The sequence below is a fragment of the Fundulus heteroclitus genome, chromosome 10 (genome assembly GCF_011125445.2).
Source record: "Fundulus heteroclitus isolate FHET01 chromosome 10, MU-UCD_Fhet_4.1, whole genome shotgun sequence".
Classification (NCBI taxonomy): Eukaryota; Metazoa; Chordata; class Actinopteri; order Cyprinodontiformes; family Fundulidae; genus Fundulus; species Fundulus heteroclitus.
In genome coordinates, this window is record NC_046370.1 from 10,605,883 (window position 1) to 10,626,430 (window position 20,548).

The window sequence follows — 20,548 nt, forward strand, 5'->3', positions numbered from 1 at the left end:
ATGCCGACATTTCGCGAATTGTCACATTTTCCTTCCTTTTGCATTCTAGCCTATCATGTCACGTTGTTACGTTACAGCGCCAGAACCTTGACGTCTTTTATCGGGCTTTAATTTGTAAGCCCGACACAAAGTAGTGTGTAGTGAGGTGGAAGGAAAACGAAGTCTAGTTTTTCAGTTTTTCACAAATAAAAACCTGAAAATAAATCTTTCACAGCAGTTTATAGCTGCAAATGTTCAGGGAATGTCTCTGCCACCTTGCACGTCACAAGGACTAATCATTTTCTGCAAAATAGCTCAAGACAGATAGCAAGGAGCACATCACTTTTCAAACTGACCCTCAAATTCTTAAATGGATTTAGGTCTGGACTTTGACTAGGCCTTTCTAACACATAAATATGCTTTGATCTGTCCTTTGGGGTCGTCGTTCTGCTAGAAGGTATTTTAGCTCCACTCATCTTCCCGTTATTTCTGTTCCTGCTGAACAGAAATCAGACCCACAGCTTTATTCAGCCATCCACATTTATAAACACCAGGGACTGCTAATGTGTAGGGCTAATTTTAACAAACACACAGCTGTGTATGAATGCCAAAAATACTTAATTTGGTCTCACCTAACCAGGGCGTCTGCACGTTTATTTTACACCAAAACTGGAAACTGGACGTTTTGTGGCTTCTTTCAACTTTTTTTTAAAGGTCTGTATGTCTGCCAAGATCTTTTATTCTTCTTCTATCGTTCCTCTCTTTGTTTATTTAAAGAGATCCTAACACTTTTTTTTTTTGCCACTCTTATGTTGACTTTTGAGTTTATCACCAATTTCCAGTCGAGATACTCCCACCTAAACTCTTGGATGCTTCTCTGATTAATCATATCTATAAAGCTTGGGAGGGCGTTTTATAATCTAACAGCAGCTTAAGAACAGTACCTTGCTCTTCACGACGTTGTTTCCTCACAGAGCAGCTGGATTTGGTCTGGTTTTCACTAACAAGGCGCTGGATTTTATTTAGGGGTAGCAGTAAAACGACTACAAATGCAAGCCACATTTAAAAGATTTTTATGTAAGTCTAACCATCTTTCCACCTCTATAATATACTGCTTTGTGTTACGCTGGAATAAAATACAATTGTGGTCTCTTTGGAGGAGATTTAAATGCTAATAAAAAGCACAGATAAAAATAAGATGAATACATGCGTTAAGAACAGCTTACCTTATGAAGACAGGTGTCCACCACTGAGTTACAGATCTTTTCCAGATCTTCACACACCAATAGTCGTGATCGTACAAACTCGCACAGCTCCTCGTTGGACATGACATCCCAGATCCCGTCGCACGCCAGAACCACAAACTCGTCTCCCTCGGGCGCCCGCTCCATCACACAGACCTCGGGCTCGGGGCTCACCAGCTGCTCCGTGGGGCCCTTACCGTCCACGCATTTGTAGTCGTAGTCCCCGAGAGCCCGCGACACGGCCAGGGAGCCGTTTACCCTCTGGATCATGACCGAGCCGCCGGCGTTCTGGATGCGCTCCTTTTCGCGGGGGTTGCAGGGCTTGTGGTCCTGGGTGGAGAAGCCCACCTTCCCGTCTCGACAGAGCAGGGCCCGCGAGTCGCCGCAGTTAATGAAGTAGAGGTGGGTGGGGCTGAGCAACACGCACACGGCCGTCGACCCGCTGCGGTCCAGGCCCTGCCGCAGGTCGGAGAAGTTGCGCATGTACTCGTCAATGTTCAGAAAGCCCGAGCGGATCCCGTCCTTCACGCCCTCCACGGAGCCCGGGCCCGAGCCGAACTCGGCTCCGCCTGACAGGATGTGCTCCAGCAGGTGCCCGGAGCAGTAGTTGGCCACCCGCGAGCCGGCGTGACCGTCATACACGGCAAAGAAAGACCAGTCGGTGAGTCCGTGGGGAAGGCCCACCACCGCCGTGTGGGCGTCCTCCATTTCCACCCGCCAGCCTTGCATGGAGCTCAGGCCGTAGCGCAACCCGTTTCCATCGCCGTGGGCGCTGTGTTTCTCCGTCTTCGGCTTGTCCAGGAACGCACCCATGGCTGCCTACAACTGGAAACGACAACAACAGCAAAAAAGGTGACTAAAAACTTTTACACAATCGCTAGCAAACAAAAGGTGATTTAAAAATCCTAGACAGTTTTAGCGCAACACACTAATGTGTCATAAACATACATGTACATACAAACTAGGGCTGGACGGTAATTCAATAACAATATATATATATATATATCGATCTGTAGAAGAAAAGGTCAATAAAATGTTCAATAGAATAACAGTTTTCCTTCCTTTTGCATTCTATCCTGTCATCTAGGTTAATATTACAGTTATTACATCCTGCCAGGGGTGTCAAACTAATTTCTATATGGGGCCACTTTGTCATCATGAAGTCATTAAAAGGGCCGCTTGCATGTGTATAGACGATACTTTTTATTTCATAATTTCATTCCAGTTCACACAGTAGTATAAAAATGCACAGTAACATAAAAATAGCACTCTTAAGCCCAGTTTATACAGTTTATCTGCAAAAAAAGTTGATATTGGGGTGAGTTACCGTTACAGGAGGCACAGTTTTAGCCACTTTATACACTATAAAAGGATATATGCCTTTTTTTTTTGGCTCTCGAGGGCCGGATAATTTACCTTGAAGGGCCAGATTTGGCCCGCGGGCCTTGAGTTTGACACCTGTGTGCTAACCAATCACAACGCAGACCCAGGAATGCTCCGCCCCATTCAAAGAGGTTAGAGAGTTCTGGTAAAATGTTGAATAAAGGGTTGAGTTTAAATTCAGCGTTTGTGTGTCTGTATCTAAAAATAAGTTGCTAAGCAACAACATAAAATAGCCAGGGCTGCGCTTAAAATACATTTTTTGAAATTGTTGATGATTATCAATATTGATAAATATGATTTCTGTTTTATTGATGTGCTTGTTTTCTATATCGTCCAGCCCTAGTACAAACGGAAAAAGACTGGTTTAGTGGATTACATCGAAAAGAAGAGAATACACTAGAAATATCCTTTATTGTCCCTCAGTGTTGAAATTAAGGTACTTCAATCAATAAGAGTTTGTTGTGTGTATTGCTAAGAAGAACTGAAAACTTAAGCACCGAATACTGGAAATAATTCACATTTCAGACAAATTTAGGGGAGCAGGAGTTGTCAGTCACTGTACATTTTTACTGCTGACTGCAAACATCAAGAAAAAACAGTAACTGAGCATAAAATGTAGTGGAAATATGACAATATGAGGAATATTTGCTTTATATATTTTTATTATTTGTATGTGCATATGTTTTTTTTCATACAGGATGAAGCAGCACAGTCTACACACGACAAGCTTTATTTCTGATTCAGGAAATAATTCTGAACTTACAGTAACGAAGCGTGGTGACGAATTAAAAAGTAGGAGTGAACCTTTAGCTATAATGTAATGTAGCTTTACTGAACACCTATAGTAACAATCACAACTGTTTACTGCCGTAAACAGTGTGCTGTTGTGCGCATTCAGACAGACGTCTGATGGCGGTCATATTTAATTAGCATGAACGACTACGCAAAGAAAATAATGTCGTATTCCAACCAAAAATCGGAAACTAGCATTACGACCTCCTGTGTGAACATAGCCTATTTATCAGCTTCTCAGACTCCTAGCTTTACTTTACTTTAAAAAGCATAATGACAAAAAATGATGATACTCTCCGCACTTTTTTTTTGTTTAAAGGAAAAACGAATCGACATCGGGAGCACAGTGGCGTTACACGTTGATTTTACAACTAATTTAGTCAGCTGCAGCTTTTTAAGAGACAAGGCGGAGTTAAGTGTGTTTAGTGGAAATGGACAGCTGGACTTTAGAGATAGAAGGTGTTATCAGAAAAATCATCTCATCTAAATAGAACAGGTTAGCGAAGGGGAACCTGGCCACCACGCTTTGGAATCCACCAGACAATGCTGCCGTGAGTCATTTCATAGAAAAAAAAAAAAATTACTGTTGCCCTTTAATCTTTCACAAATGTGTACCGTCTATTTAAAGAATAAAAAATATTTTAAAAACACAAATTTTTGTTTTTATCTTACAACTTCTAACCAAAGTAGAATTTAAGAACCAACCTGCATGTGGTTGCATTTATAATATGGATCAAGACATATTAATGTAAAAGAAAGCCTTATAACTGTAACATTAGATTTTTGTTTTTAAGTTAAAACAATTAGAACAATTTAATACAGATTTGATTTAAATCTTTGCATTAATACCATTATTCAATGACCTTTTTACTCAAGGCTATCGTACCAGTACAATCTTATTCTGGCCAAAGCCTGTTTTACTAAGTGCTAAGCAGTTTATTTCCTTGTATTATTAAACATGATAATTAATGTGCCTGCTAACAATGATGTTCTGCAACTTATCAGCAAAAGATTAAAAACGTAGGACTGTTTAGAAAGACAACATGAGGGATGTTTACGGATTCATAAACCAAAGTAAGAACAAGAAAAAAGCCGTGTCTAGCAATAACTTCCTCACACAATCAGATATTACAAAGATAACGCAAAAATATTAAGGTATTAGCCAAATGTGCCTAGATAAGACACAAAATCAGCCAATACCCAGTAACTCATTGCTCTCTAAACCTACAAGGTAAGGAAGGAAGGCAAGATGATCTGCCAATAACTACACATATTTCCAAATTGATTTTACTACACAATATTAGGCCTAACGATAATTACAGAGGTATAAGTTAAAAACAGAAACGGCAGCTAACGTTTAACGAACATAGTACCACCTGAATGCACATAAATATTCAAAAAATGTAGCACGATTTATGTCAGGGCATAATGTAACATTATTAAATCATGCACTGAACCGTCCATAACTGCATGAAATAGTGCACAATCCATGCATTTCTGCCCTTTAAGAGCTACCTGGTTAGTGACTTCTTCTCATGCGTTTCCTAAGGTGTTGTTTAGGAGTGGCCTCCCATGCTTACTGAAGAACATCCCAAAGTTCACTTTGGAAGCAGACTCTCTTGTGCCCTGTTCTCTGTCAAAATGATCAAACGCTGCTTCTACAATGTGGATTTCTGGGGGAAAGCAGATTCACGACTGAAAAGGTTTCCGTTGTGTGTTTTAATGTCAGGTGTGTGTATCGTCATCTCGATGAGAGGGAAAAATAATTTTTTCCAAAGGCTTCTGAGCTACTACTTGAGGTTACTTCATTGTGTTTAAAGCAAAGAGTGTCACATATAAACAGGAACGAACAATTAACATAATGTGCTAACAAATAACCGCAAACAAGTTTTGGGATCTTTTCTTGTTTTATTTAACAACATGAATACCTGCAGTGAAGTGATGTATTTTCCAAGACCTTTATAAACCCAGTGAGGGTATTGAGGCCACCGTCTTGTGGTGTAATATGTGTTTAGGAGACATTCATACCTAGTTGTGCAAAATGAGAATTTACTACCCTCATACCACTGGTGCTCCAAGCTTCATTAGACAAACAGAGCTTCCTGAACTTGAGTAACAACATTTTAATTTGAATGCTATCAGGCTTCTGGTAGTTTTTGGTCTTAGCCTCTGGATAAACGGGCAGTAAAACAAATCTAACAAGTTCAGACAGGAAAACGCATTCAAGCATCTGAAAGTTTATGACCGGTTTGCTCTTCTTGCACGTTCCTTCACAAACAATGTGAAGGAAGGTGCATCGATGGATTCAAACCCTTCCTTTAGGATTTTGCGGTATGGAAAACACTGTAACAGGTCCGACTTTATGCAGGACAACTGAGCAGAGAGGACCGTGGCTGTGTAGGGATGTCTCAAGCCAGATTAGTTTTTTTCTTCCGATACTGATCCGTGCCTAAATCATTTCCTTGACAGTGCAGCATTGAAACTAGCTTTGCAAAACAGTAACAAAGCCCTTGTTGCTATAAGGAAATAACACTGTGAACTAGGTATGAGCCTTCTGTAGTATGATAACCTTGAGAAAAATATAAAAAAAATATTTAAATCAAATAAATATGTATACTGATAAATTGGGGCAATGCTTTGATGCACAAATGGAGATAACGTATTTCCCTACATCTGTGTAGAATTTAAAAGTTGTTCCTATTTCAAATAACCTAAAGCACATTTTTAACCCTAGCTTTGTTTTAGTTCTTACAGAAAACATGAGAAAGGTCCAAGTTGGAATCAGACGTCAACAAAAACCAGAACTCGTTAGGACTGGCCAAGAATCGTCTAGTCTGAGCATCTTCTTTAATTGGGAAATAGCTCCAGTCTGTACAACGCTGTCACTGTTGAGACCGTCTTAAAACACACAGGTGTAAACGGAAACATAACCTTTTCCTGAAATCAGCCTGAGATCAGATTGAGGCATTTCTGGAAAAAAAAAAAAATTATTTAAAGCCCATCTGAACAAAGAAACCTTCTAAGCCCCTTTATATGAAGCTTTTGTAGCGATTTATGGAAATATTTCTTATAAGGAAAACAATACGCTGTTGACTTTTGCGGCTAATGCCTCAGACTATGCTCTAGTATCCTTATCACTCTCTTTGTTCCCAAATCCCGTTCCTCATTTGGTCGTGCTTTTTTCCAGTTTCCTGCTGTAGTTGGCTGGACTCATCATCAACATTCCCTAAATTTTATTACATTCATTTCACTCTCGTTACTTCAAACGCTCCATACAATCAATAGTACAAAATGACTGCACTTGCTTTTCACGATTTGTCACTCACGATATACACTACATGGCCAAAAGTTTTCGCTCATCTGCAATGACTCGCATATTTTAACTTAGAGGGTAACTCACCCCCAAATTAACTTTTTTCTTGCCAATAAACCGCCAACATGGTTGTCTTATAGCGCTGTCAACATACCCGGGTCATTATTTTGACAATTTAATCCACATTTGTTGAAATTCTGCCTAAAATCATCAGCAGCTTCACCCCCTTCTTCACCCTCCACTCCTCTAGAGTCCACTGGCAGCGTGCTTCACACCAATGCACCCAACACTTGGTGAAGTATGGCTTGGCCATGGAAACCCATTCCTTGAATCTCTCTACGCACCGTTCTTGAGCTAATCTGAAGACCACATGATGTTTTGATGTCTGTAGCAATTGACTCTGCAGAAAGCTGGTGACTCTTGTGCACAAGCTGCCTCTGCTCGGTGGGTTTACGTGGCCTACCACTTACGGCTGAGTTGATATCATTTCCATTTGGTTAGAACACCAAGGGAAAAAAAGGAAAAAAAAAGGAAAAAAGAAAAAAAAAGGAAAAAAAGAAAAAAAAGGAAAAAAGAAAAAAAGGGAAAAAAGGAAAAAAAGGGAAAAAAGAAACAAAAGGAAAAAAAGGAAAAAAAAAGAAAAAGAAAAAAAGAACAACACTGACAGTTGACTGAATATTTAGGAGTGAGGAAATTCCACGACCGGACTTGTTGGACAGGTGGCTTCCGATCAAGGTACCACACTGGAGTTCGCTGAGCTCCTGATTGAGACCAATTCCTTCACAAACGTTTGTAGAGACAGTCTGCATGCCTAGGTGCTTCATTTTATACACCTGTGGGTATGGAAGTGGTTGGAAGACCTAATTTTGTATTTGGATGGGTGAGTAAATACTTAAATGTAGTGTGTGTGTGTCATCAGCTGTATGTATCCATTTTATATTTCACGTATTTTTGATAATTCTGTCTTATATTGTTTTGTTCTTAATGCGTATCTGTCTTGTATGCTGCCTCTTGGCCAGGTCCAGGAGCTTTCAGATTTGGACAGCCTTCGTCGCCTCCCTGTGATGCACAAATGCGGCCTTCAAAGGATGTAGTCTCTGAATGTGGACACAGCTAGTAATTCACTGATCAGGCTTTTACCAATACCAAATTTTGACCAATTTCAGTTTTTTTTTTGTAAGGATTATAGGATATAAACGGGGTAAAATATACTACAGGTTCTTTGATAAAGATTGTAGTTTTGAATCAAGAAGAAATTTGAAGCAATTACAAGATAACTTACCTTGACCTCAACACATATCTCAACCATTTTTCTGCTTTCTATTGAACTAATAGAAAGTCCTTTAAAGCACATGATGTGGGTTGGTGAGTTTTACAGACTGAAAAATCAAATGACCCATATATATTTTTAAACAAAATCCGATTTTGCTCTACCTATCACTAATGAAAGTTGATCGAAGATCTCTTTTCAATGATCCTCAATAATTGACCACCAAACGAGAAAACAAATATAAGGATATGTTTAAAAATACAATCAAATAGGTTTTTTAATATTTGTTAATACCAATTAGTTAAAAAGGTTTTGCACACTTGTATGAGTTAAAATTCTTAGAGAACGCCTGCTTGGCAACACTAAGACTAGGAGATATAAGTAAAGCGATTATAATATTAATGAAAGTGGCCTGATGAGACATTGATTTTTCACAGAGCTTCGCTTACCACAGGAGCACGAATGCGTCATGATAAGTATGTGCCCAAAAAAGGCTTTTGCATGCAGGGAGTGACTCCTCTGCTTTCTCAGGAAGGGGTGTGTGTGTATGTGTGTGTGTCTGCGCATGTGTGCACCGTCATGGTCTGTGTGCAAGAAAAAAAAAGCTCTATAAATACACCCGGTCGGTTTAGATTTCATGACCAGCGTGAGACAGCAGGGATGGGCCATTCATGCTTCTGCTGCCTTCCTGCCACACGGTTATACCAGGAAGATATTCTCAGGCTCGCCGTTTGGTGTGGCTCTGTGATTTTAAGTGTCATTTCATTTAATAAACGAGCCGTGTTCACGTGCGTGCGTGTGTGTGAGAGAACGACGATTCAGTGGGATTGATTCTCTAAAAATAAAACAAACACACTGCCACTGCTTAGCAACCGCCCACCCTACAGTGCAAACATCCAGCCTGAGCTTCATTCAGCAACACACACCCCCCTCCTCCTCGTCGCCTTTTCTCCCAAACTCTCACACGGGCTTAAAGAGAGGCGCACACGCTCGGTTACTGGTTAGCTAGAGGAACGGGTAGTTGCATCACCCGTCCATTAAAGCGGTTGCAGCAGCCAGAGCCAGAAATGTGTCAAGATAGACGGCTGAAGACGCTGGGATACCGTGAGATTTTACGCCCATACTACGATACGTCGAGGGCGCATCATGCGCGCACGGATATACGAAACAGAAACCCCGTGTAAACACCGCCAGAGGAACACCAGAGACAAACGAGGAAGGCCCAGTCTCCTCTGTCGCTGTAACCGCAGGCCGAAACCAACGCCGACGAGCAAAACTCGCGTCTGCCAAAAAAAACAGAAAGAAAAAAAAAAAAAAAAGAAAAAAAAAATGAAGGAGGTGCGTTTCAAGAGGGAAGCGGAACGTCAGAGATTACATAATGCTGCAGAGAATCCAAACGAGCAGTCGCACAAATCTAGCTGAAGCGACCCTGGAAGAAAAGGCAGGACTACAAGTCATCTACACACTGGATATTGAGTATAAAGCCCACAAATTGAAGCTTAAAGCTAATGCTAAATAAATAAAAAATGAATCCACAACTTACTGGTAACACTGTAGATTACTGGGTTACCTTTTATGCAAAAGTAAGCACAAAAAAATGACTTTTTGGGGGTTATTTATACACAAATGTTAATCTAAAAACAATAAAAGAAGTTCCATATGCTTATGTATACCCAAAGTGTTGACCCATTGCAACTTACAATGAAATTTAACGGCCAGCAACCAAAGTTTCCACTTGTGGGAACGTAGAGTTAAATCCACGGCAAAACTAAGCTTTCCAATGGAGCTATATAAGAAAATCGGCCACTCTGTCATGCCCACACAGTCTGTTGGCTGGACTGTGTGGGCATGACAGAGAACCATCACCTTTGTTCTGTGTCAGAAGACGCTGCCTGAAACTCGTATGAGAGAAATTAACAGGAGGACATCCGCCACTAAACCGAGTCACTTCCTCTTCCAAGTGGATGGAGCTAATGATATCAGCAAATGTGTTTAGCGTTGGTCTGTGACAATACACAGAAGGTTTGGTGCACCCCTGACCTTGTGTGCAGACGGTGTTACACTTTTAGGCCGAGAAATAGGAGTTTTGATGCTTGGCCACGCCCACACGCTTTGACGCAGCAAAAAAAGCTCTTGATAATTTTTTGATCCCCAACACCTTGGGCATACACCGAGTCATTTGAAGTGTTAAAGCCGGCAGATGAAGGAGGAGTTTGCTCAGATACGCTGTGTGTATAAGAGACAAAATGGCGGCTTTGACCAAAAATGGCTGACTTCTTGTGAGATTTGGACCATGGTACCAAGATCTTGAGAAACCACCAGATTTAATTATTGTTGGTGAAAGCATGGCGCAGGGCTGATTGTTTTAATCCTTCTAGAGGGCCCAGTGGAGGTATTTTACAAATAACAACCCTTTCTTACCTAAATATCTGATAAGAGGCACGTTTAAACATGTTTAAGTTGGTGCAGATCTGAATATAAGTGAAGAAATTAGAGCCCAACGTAAAGTCACAGGGTAACGCCAGACTTCTCCACACCACCACACTCCAAAGAAAAGTCTTCGTTTTGTGACAAGGTACAGTATGAGGCCTGGTTACTCCTCCTAGACTTGCCCTTATGCATTAAATTAATACTGCCAAAATTTGAATTCAATACCCCAAAATCCCTAGGACTTCGAAGTTCGATCATGTGTGAAATCTCAAAAACATTCTAAAATGGCAATTTGACACAAAATGGGCAACTTCCTGACTATTTTAGGACATACCTCTAAGAGACTTCTTTTTGTTGTTTTTGAGGGTTTTATCTTTGTACCAAATTTCAGATGTTTACATTATACCAGTTGGCCTAGCTGAGCTTAGGTGGCGCTGTAGAGCCGTTTGGCCACCGAACATTTTGACTCCATTGGAATTCTAAAGATCTTAAAGCTAGGGTCGGCAATTTTTCCAGAAGTTTCCCCAAGTCCCTTTTTGAATAACTGCCCACGAGCAAGACCGTCTTACCTTCCTCTTCCGCCCTTCAGAGGGATGGCGTGAATTTTTTTTTACTAAATCCACTCTAGTTTTCTCTCTTTCTACTGAGTCCTTCCTCTACTTCACATAAACACGAAGGCGGTTCCCTTCCTGTAACTCTCAGCCATGCTCAAAGTCTATGGTGAGAGCAGCAGAGCTACTATGAACGGCTAACTGCTAAGCTAAACGCAAACCTAGCCCCTAAGCTAGCCAGATACATAAACACTAGAAGTGCGCATGGGCAGCCAGCAAGTGGAAACTCAAAAGGAACGAGCACGGCCTCTAGTGTTACGTGAGCGTGTCAGAATGATTGGCATGTGGGACAACCAACAGATAAGGCCATTCCCCCACAACTTGAAGGACAGAGGGGGTTGAGTATATAACATCTATGGGTGAGAGCAGGAACAAAACTCTGACAAATCCCTGCCCTTCGGACCGAACGGCTCCCACAGATCATTTTTACCTCCTTTTTCTGAATAAATAATGTATTTACTACTTTCAGGATGGAAGGACCATTTTACCCAGGATAACAAAAAGTGTTTCTGAACAGGATTACCAACTATAGCTTTAATTTGCAAAAGGAAATATTTTAATTAAAATAGGTCTGCTCTGGCCTAATCATATAACTTTAATGGCCTTAGCATAGAGATGCACTGAACAGAACTTTGTTTGTTTACTGATTTCTATATTATACTTTACTGTATAAATACAAGATGGTTCAAGAAGAACATTTAAAATATTTTCATAGGTTTTCCTGTGTGCGACACTTACGGTAATAAATGTTTATACTGGGAGCACAGACGACTTCATAGTACTGTGAAAGAGCAGTTCCTCTAAACTTATTATAAGACAAAGTCAAAACGATTGCCGTGTTGACATTTTAAACAGTTATTAGCCGTTTAAGTAAGGCATTAGCATGATAAGCGTGGTTAGTGTAAACACTGCTAACTTCTCCAAATCTGACATTCTCTATTACAGACAGAGCTGGCAAGCTCAAACGGATAAAACTGAACATTACAGGTATGGTCTACTCAACCTTCCTGTTAGCTGATAAACAAAAACTGGTTCTCTCTTGTAGCATGAATGTACCGAATAAAATAGTTTCCCTTTTAAAACGTTTTTGTTTTTCTTATATTCCAACAGTGATAGCAAAATTAGCCACATTTTAGTCTCTAGACTCAGACTTAGACAAACTTTATTGTCATTTTGTATTACAGAACAAAATTTCATTTGCACACAGCTTAAGAATTTCAGTGAATTGTAGTGGATTGCAGAATATAGTAGCTTTGCAGGATAATAAAGTAACTTAGCAGGATAAAGACTCAGTAAAGATTAAACATCAAAGACTGTCGTTAGCATGACCTGGTAGGGCTCGATAGGGCGGGATAGGAGACAGATTGGACTCTTGAATTTCCAGTCAAACTGAAAATCACCTAAATCCATTCAAAAGCCCATTTCTGGGTACATCTCCAGCCTTGCCCACAAAAAGCTGAATGTGCTCAGCATGTGCAGCATGGCCATTGAGCTCTGAACAGAACCAAAAAGGACAGAGGGGGGGAAAGGCTGGTCGCTGGGGGACCAGAGAAAGTGGTGAATGTGTTTTTCAGGCAGCAGCTTGAATAGATTATGCATTGTTCAGACTGTCAGCAATGAGCCCAAGGATTACATTTACTGACGAGGAGGAGCAGGAGGAAGAGGAAGAAGAAGCAAGGAGGTCGTGGGTTCAGAAAAGCCACTGAGCAAGGCCAGTCTTAAGATATCTGAACAAGAACCGCTTCCGTGTTGACCTTTTAACCGAGTGGCCGGTAAGTAAGAGAGCAATACATTTAAAAAAGCCATTAAGATCAAGAGTTTCAGGAAGATCAGCCCACAGACATTTAGGATTTTGCGTTGTTAATGCAACCTGTCTGGATGCACAGAGGCATCTTCACAGTTTGCTGCTCCAAAGTAAAAAAAAAATAAAAAAATATATATATATATATATATATATATATATATATATATATATATATATATATATTAACTTGGTCAGACTGCCTAGCTCAGCAGCACATCGGGTGAAGCACAGCTCAGCATGTTTCAGCCCAGCTATGCCATCACCTAACATAAGCAGGATAAAATAATAATATAGCATGGTGAACGTAGCATTTAAGCTTTAATAACGCTTTTATATTAAAAACTTTGATTAAAATATCTAAAGAAAAAAAAAACTAGATAAATAAAACATAAGGATGTGATATTGCTAAATGTTTACCCAGCGGAAAGGAACCATGTGAACGCAGCATTAAACTAACAACCCCTGAGAAGCTTGTGGGATAGTGAGAAGGGGCTACAGAGGATCCTCAGAGTCACGTTTCATCACGGCGTCCGGGGCAGCGCCAGGAACAGAACATCTCGTTGTGATTTTCTGCTCCGTTGTGACATGCCGAGGAGTTGAATAACTGAACTTTGAAGCTGGAAACCCTGAACTGGGACAAGGTTGTGTGTGATTGGTCCTTTGTTTTGCAGCAATTCCCTCAACAACCACACATTTCTCTCAGATTAGCTTAAACGCCAAAAAAATAATACAACAGCCTTTTTTTTTTTTTTTTTTTTTTACGATCTTATTCCACATTGAAAGCAAGGGATCCTTCTGTACTAGCTCCCAAATTTGGTATGTTACATGCAATAACATTTGCCGTTGACTTTGACGTTAACATTTGCCAAAACAATCTCCTACCTGTATATCCCAGTATGGGACAGAGGTAGGGTGAAGTGGCTGGTTTGAACCTTGCAAAACGGATTATCTTAAACCTCCTTGGAATCCAGCTCCTTCCCAAGGCAACAGTCATACATTATATATTTTTTTTACAAGCCCCAAAACTGCATCATGGAGAGAAAAACAACCCCAACAGCTCATTTGTAAACTCATGTATAACAACACTTTTATTGGCAAGAAGGTAATCCATCGATTACTTGAAACAATTCAGATTGGTTTACCTACCTAATTTGAAAGAATAATAATCTAGGGATGCACGACATTTATCGGACCGATAAAATATTGTCTGATTTGGTGGAATTGTTTATCGGCCCGATAAAAATAGCCGATAAATTAATTAAATGTGGTGGAATTTTATTCAGGCAGAGTAGCCCCGAAGCGGGACAAGACCTGTGGATTTTGTGTTCCTTACTATAAGGACCCAGGCTTGGCTCCATTATTGCCTGACTATAAACAAACAAACATGTCTTCCCCAATGTGGGCGTTTTTCTCAGTATTCGAAGATGACGACAGCATTGCAGTTTGCAAAACCTGTTCAGCAAGAATTTCAAGAGAAGGAAAGAAGGCTTTGAGTTTTATTACAACAAACCTAATAGCTCACCTGAAAAATCGTCATCGTGGCACCTCAATTTTTGAGGATGCACTTTTATTGACTATTGAATTTTTGGAACCGAGGCTGACCTGCATATGTTAGTACATATGATTTCATGTTCGGGGATGCTCTTTGTATTCTGAATTGATTTGTCTCTTGTGTTATTTAAAGCAAATTACAACTTTTTTGTGTGATGGCATAAAAAAAATAAACATTTCAAGAGACAAAAACTTTTGTTTGCTACTAAATAATTTGTTTTTCATAGCTACATCCAGCACAAGCTGCAGATCATGCAAAAACTATATTGAATATAAATTTATCGGTATTGGAATCAGTATCGGCCATGAAAAGCAGAAAATTATTGGTTATCGATATCGGTTGAAATTTTTAATATCGTGCATCAGTAGAATAATCCTTGTTTTCTTGTTTAGAGTACCCAAACCAACCCTGGTTATCGGTTTTGAGGATTCATGCACTCCTTTAACTCTCAGCAGTGATGATTTGCTGAGATTATTAGGCTTATGCTGACTAGTAAACAAAACATTATACCTTTTACAGAGTTCCTACAGCATAAGGCAGGTTAAATTCAAGACTTTTTAAGACTTTTTAATGCCACTTGAAATAAAAAGTTACGACCAACTTCACGATAAACAAGATAAACCTGGTTGCGACAACTTCACCCAAATGTTTATTTTAACATAAACCATTACTTTCTGGCCCAGTAGACATGTTTAAAATTTTTAAAAACATTCCATATAGGAAGAAAGCTAAAAAACACAAATTACAGATATATTTTTAACAACTACTGAACTGAACTCACAAACTTTGTTTTGTTCTCTACTAAAATAAACTATAAATCAGTTTTAAAAAACCACAACATAACCGGTGCCAACTCTTTTTCACAGCTATAGTCCGGCCGCAACAGTTTTTATTGGTTCTGTTATTGGGACGGAACCAATAATGGTTACATTGAGCCGTTCAGTGAGTTAAAAAAATATATAATTGTGTCAATTATTTTACTGTTTGGTAAGGATTACAAAAATAAAATCCTATTTATGACCTGGCAACAATTTTAAGACCTAAGAAAGACTGATTTAAGACATTTTAATGCTAATTAAGGCCTTAGTTTTATATTACAGAATTCAATGCCTTTTAAGACTTTTTAAGGATCCGCGGGAACCCTGCTTTTAGCTGTTTTGCTCCTTGTACTGAGAGTGCATACAAGCTGATATGAGCTGGTTAATTAGTCCGGCTATCTGCTGGGGAAGTTAGTCTGCAATCAGCTTCTTAAAAGTTGTACCTTAATAAAAGTGATGGTTTAAAGACAATTGATGTTTTCATCCAACTGTCATGCGACACATCTAAGAAAAATGGAGCGAGGTTTTCAGGAAGGTGTCGCTATCGGGCAAGTTGAAATTGTTCTGTCATGCCAACTAGTATTAGCAATGTTACAGAGAAACCAATGTAATTCTATATGCGTCATTTGAGGAAAATGTTCGCAACAAACATGAGAACTTGTTCGCCAAGCTAACATAAAAACGTATATATTTTTTAGGGCTGGGCAACGATTAAAATATTTAATCGCGATTAATCGCACTGATTAATCGCATTGTATTTACAAACTCCAAGAATGAATTCAAAAGTAGTGTAAAGAGCACTTTTATTTTAATGTTCTGCTGCCATATGAACAAAAGTGTTGTAACATTTGTAGCACTTATCAGTAACACATATTTAGTGTAAAGCTCAACTTAAACATGTAAAACAAAAAATAGCAATAATAATAAATTAAAGCTTATTGCCACTGACAGGGAATTCTCTTTATGGGGAAAAAATCTACCAAAAACAGGCAATTTCTGAGGTAACAGCAGGGAGCAGCATTATCATTTTATGTTCAATACCAAAATTTAACTTGGCAGTGGTTCCAACTAACTTGTTTCTGTCATATTCCATGCTGGAAGAACTTTAAACTGAAATGCTTGCTAACTCGATATGCTTGCGTTTATTTGACGTTGACACGCGGTTTTTTGTTGTTGCTTTCTCGCGCGCATATAGTGAATGGCAGGGGAAAACAGGCAAAAATACATGGATACTTTGAAACGAGAAGCGACTTCACCGACGGCGTCGATGCAGACCCCCCCCCGCTCCGCTCCGCACAAAACTTGTTCCGGCCGCCAACTCACCGCCTCGCCTCGCCTAAGCTCGCTCGCGGTACCTGCGGGAAACACCGCCTTCCGCATGTCAGCTGTGTTTTTTTCCGGCCAGCACCTTTCTTCCTCTTTGAATCTGAGGCTGGGCTGACAGCGAGGTTATTGGCGCATTATCGCCACCTACTGTTCTGATTCAAACCCCTACACCGCAGCAACAGACCTTCACAAAATAAAAGCATGTGACCAACATGCGTTAACGCGCGTTAAAGAAAATATCGCCGTTAATAGTCTAATGAGTTAACGCGAAATTAACGCGTTAACTTGCCCAGCCCTAATATTTTTTGGTGAAATTGAGGAATTTCGAATTTTGCCGTTCCCATCAACCTTGTCTAATCCAAATGTGCTTTAAAAACATTAATGGAAACACGGCTTATAACCATCAGTGTTTTTCATAACTAAATTATTTAATACAGCTGAATTTGTCTGTTTTGAATAGGAAGGCAAAGCACAGGACCCTTCATTCATCCAGTTGACCAGCAGTGTGCAGTAACAGGTTGGAGAGGGTTTGAGCTGCCTTACTCTGGTCACTGCAGTATTTTCTCTAGCATCTCATCATAAGGTGTTTTTTTTTATTGTGGAACAAGTAGGATAGCTCGTTTTAGTAGTATTCAAACAACTGCCTTTTAAAATCTCGGTACAACCTCAGAACAACAACTTGGCCCGGCTTAATGTGACTCACCAAGTGTGGATCATTGCAGCAGGGGGAGGATCCCTGTGGTTCAACGTAGCAGCGGGGTAGTTGAGCAAGATCAGGGTTTTTACAAGTCACCATGATAAACTATTTTTCATAAAGCAATAATGTAATTTATTCTAAATGAATGAAAAAAAACAAAAGACGATGAGCAATGCTATTTCCTATTGTAACAAACTATTACAATAAACGGCAGAAGGTAAAAGAAAACCTTAGAGCACATTTATCTTTACTCTAACAAGTAGATACACGTTTGCCCATTGAAAAAAAAAAAAGATAAAATTGGAACTTTTTCCAGTTGGTGAACATATCCCATCAAGCACAACTTGGTTGTAAAAACAACAATCCTCTTCAGTGTGGAAGTTGTTACTGAATGAAAATTGAATTAAATTCAATTCAATTTTATTTATATAGCGCCAATTCATGAAACATGTCATCTAAAGGCACTTCCCAAAGTCAAATTCAATCAGATTATACAGATTGGTCAAAATAATTTCCTGTATAAGGGAACCCAGTTGATTGCATCAAAGTCCCGACAAGCAGAATTTACTTATCCTGAAGAAGCGTAGAGCTAAAGGGAGAGTCGTCTGCATTGTCCATGGCTTTGCAGCAATCCCTCATACTGAGCAAGACATGTTCTGTATCAGTGAGGTATTCAAAAATGAAGATGAAGCAGAGAGGTTAAAAGTTGGAACTGAGAAATAAGGAAACTGAATTTTCTATGACCTGGAGACCTGTCTGCGGATCATTCAAGCTGCAGGAGATTAACTTCAGGAAATAAGAGTAATAACTCTAAGGATCTAACGTCGTCAGGGAATACCCAAGCAGTCGTATTACAGCCCGTCACACACTGTGATATTCCAAAAATCATAGGATCGTAGGCGTCAGACTGTAGGAGCACTTTCTGAAAGTAACTCCTGTCATAGCGTACGACGGAAGACGCCGGACCGCCCGACAGTTTCAACCGGCATCTCGAGAAAGGGACAGCGAGACGTGGATGTTAACGCGCTTATTATTAGAAGCAGGTGTTGAAAAGAAGGAGAGGAAAAGGAGACAGCTGTAAAAGCACGGATGTCAGAGCAAAAAAAAAAAAAAAAAAAGGACGAGAACCAGACATCAGTCCCAGCAGCAGTCACACTGTACCGCTGTCTTTGGATTGGGTGAGAGGTGAATCAGCGGTCGCTGCGTCCGTCACGCTGAACGACCACAGGGTTCCCGTTTAAGCTCCCAGGAAGATCGTCTATTTTATAGCAAACGATACGCGCGCAGTGTCGACCACATGTTAAAAACGCGCTAAGCGCTAACGTCAGATGCTAAAAACAGTTGAACTCCGTAATCATTTTTTTTGTTTTACAGGCTCTGACATGTCGTACGAGGCAACCTCCGCGGCTTTAATAATAAATGATTGACTGCTCGTGAAGGCGAGAGCAAATGCTTCGAATGCTTTTCTCGTATCGCCTTGTGTTACAGTTCATGAAAGAAGAATCGCATGCAGCTACAATCTTTGTCAGCAGGACCGAGTGCTATTAAAATAAATAAAACGGAAATCAGATGCAAAATTCTGATCGGTTCATCCCTGCTAAAAGCGCAGTCTGTAGAGACAAAACTGAAATGAGGCACATTGGACTTTAATCTAAATTTCCAAAGAGCCTCAATGGTCTATAAACACCAAAAAAACTCTATTTGGAACTAAAATCTGACCTCTGTGGGAAATCCCAGAGGCACTTTTTGAATTTGATTACTGGTAAGGACACAATGGCAGCAAGTAACAAACAGACACATGCACTGCAAAAATAGACCTAAAAATAAGAATCATTTTTCTTGAAATTAATGTATTTTTCTTTGATTTGAGCAGGTAAATAGGACTATTGGCCAATGGAATAAGATTTTTGCACTTAAAATAGGAACAATTCATCTACATCATTATTTCAAGTGCAATATATCTAATTATCTTATTTTAGGGGTAAAAATACTCATTCCATTGGCAAATAATCTTATTTACATGCTCAAATCAAGAGCAAATACATTAATTTCAATAACATTTCTTATTTTTAGTTCTCTTTTTGCAGTGTGGATCAAGAAAAAAAATACTCGTCAATTAAAACTAGGCTAAAAACCGACACCATAATGTCCAGACCAACCCAAAGGAACAGACAGAAGCACTTCAGACTTGGAAAAAAAGGAATCTGAGGGACATTTATGAAGTGCAGATGCCGGATGAAGGGGAAAAAAAACCCAAAACAATCATAAACTAAAAGAAAATACCGCTGCATGACAACGCAAACCCATTTACACCTTTCACAGGAGCCGGTTAAAACAGGCCCAAGCCGTTGCCAGCCCAGAAATCCTGCAACGGTGCCTCTGCTAAATCACATTAAACAAGTAATGCAATTATTGAGACAGTATGCGGGTTTGAACCATTTGACATTTAGGTGACATTTCAGAGGGATGCCGGTTTAGTTGCACAAGTCCAAACAAGCGGAAATATAATATGTATAAACTGACGTAGCAGCTCATGCATATTTTATTTACCCAGGGAAAATAAAATATATGACCCTTTAACTCTTCTTCCTTCAGTAAGCTTATTAAAGTCTTAATGCTTTATGCAGGGCGTAAAAAAAAAAAGACAGATTATACTTCAAATATTAGCCAAAAAGTCAATTCAATTAAATATTTCTCAAAATAATTTTTCCAGCATTATTAAAAAGCTACAAAAAAAACTGAGCTAAATCAGAAAGCCTTGTCATATCTGTAGTTTTTTTTACCCACCATTTATGCTACATAGAAGAACAGTCCAGCACCTTGCAGACACAAGTGTGCAAGTTTGCAGGCGAATGTCAATAAATTAGAATACTGCTGACAAGTACATTTTTTTTCACGGCTCAAATTCACAAAGTGAAACTTAAATGATTCATTTCACACCGCCTGCCAGACAACTGTCAAGTCCCCAGTCTTACGTATGATAACCTGGGCCAACATCTAACATTTCGGCAACGAAAACGAACGTTAATCGGTTTCTTTATGCAGTATTGCTTTATGAAAAAAAAAAAATTTCATAAAGGAATAATGGAATTTAATCTAAATGTATGAAAAAAAAAACGACAAGCAGTGCTATTTTCTATTGTAACATATTATCACGACAAACGGCAGAAAGTAAAGGACAACCTTAGAGTATATTTATCTATACTCCAACAGGTAAGATATATGTTTGCAAATCAAAATTGAAAAAAAAATAATAAAATTTGACTTTTTCCCAGAAGGTGAACATATCCTACCAAGCACAACCTGGTTGTAAAAACAACAATCCTCTT

At 39.5% G+C, this 20,548-nt stretch overlaps 1 protein-coding gene across 2 annotated transcripts in view; it reads right to left on the reverse strand.

Annotated features, from left to right (window-relative positions):
- ppm1bb (protein phosphatase, Mg2+/Mn2+ dependent, 1Bb) overlaps positions 1-20,548 on the reverse strand; it is a 43,552-nt gene that overhangs the window by 15,684 nt on the left and 7,320 nt on the right. For both annotated transcript variants that reach the window (XM_012854062.3, XM_036141993.1), the window contains exon 2: positions 1,206-2,048. In XM_012854062.3, coding sequence (XP_012709516.1) covers positions 1,206-2,036 — 831 coding nt within the window. In that variant the 5' untranslated portion in view covers positions 2,037-2,048. The remainder of the gene's footprint in view (positions 1-1,205; positions 2,049-20,548) is intronic.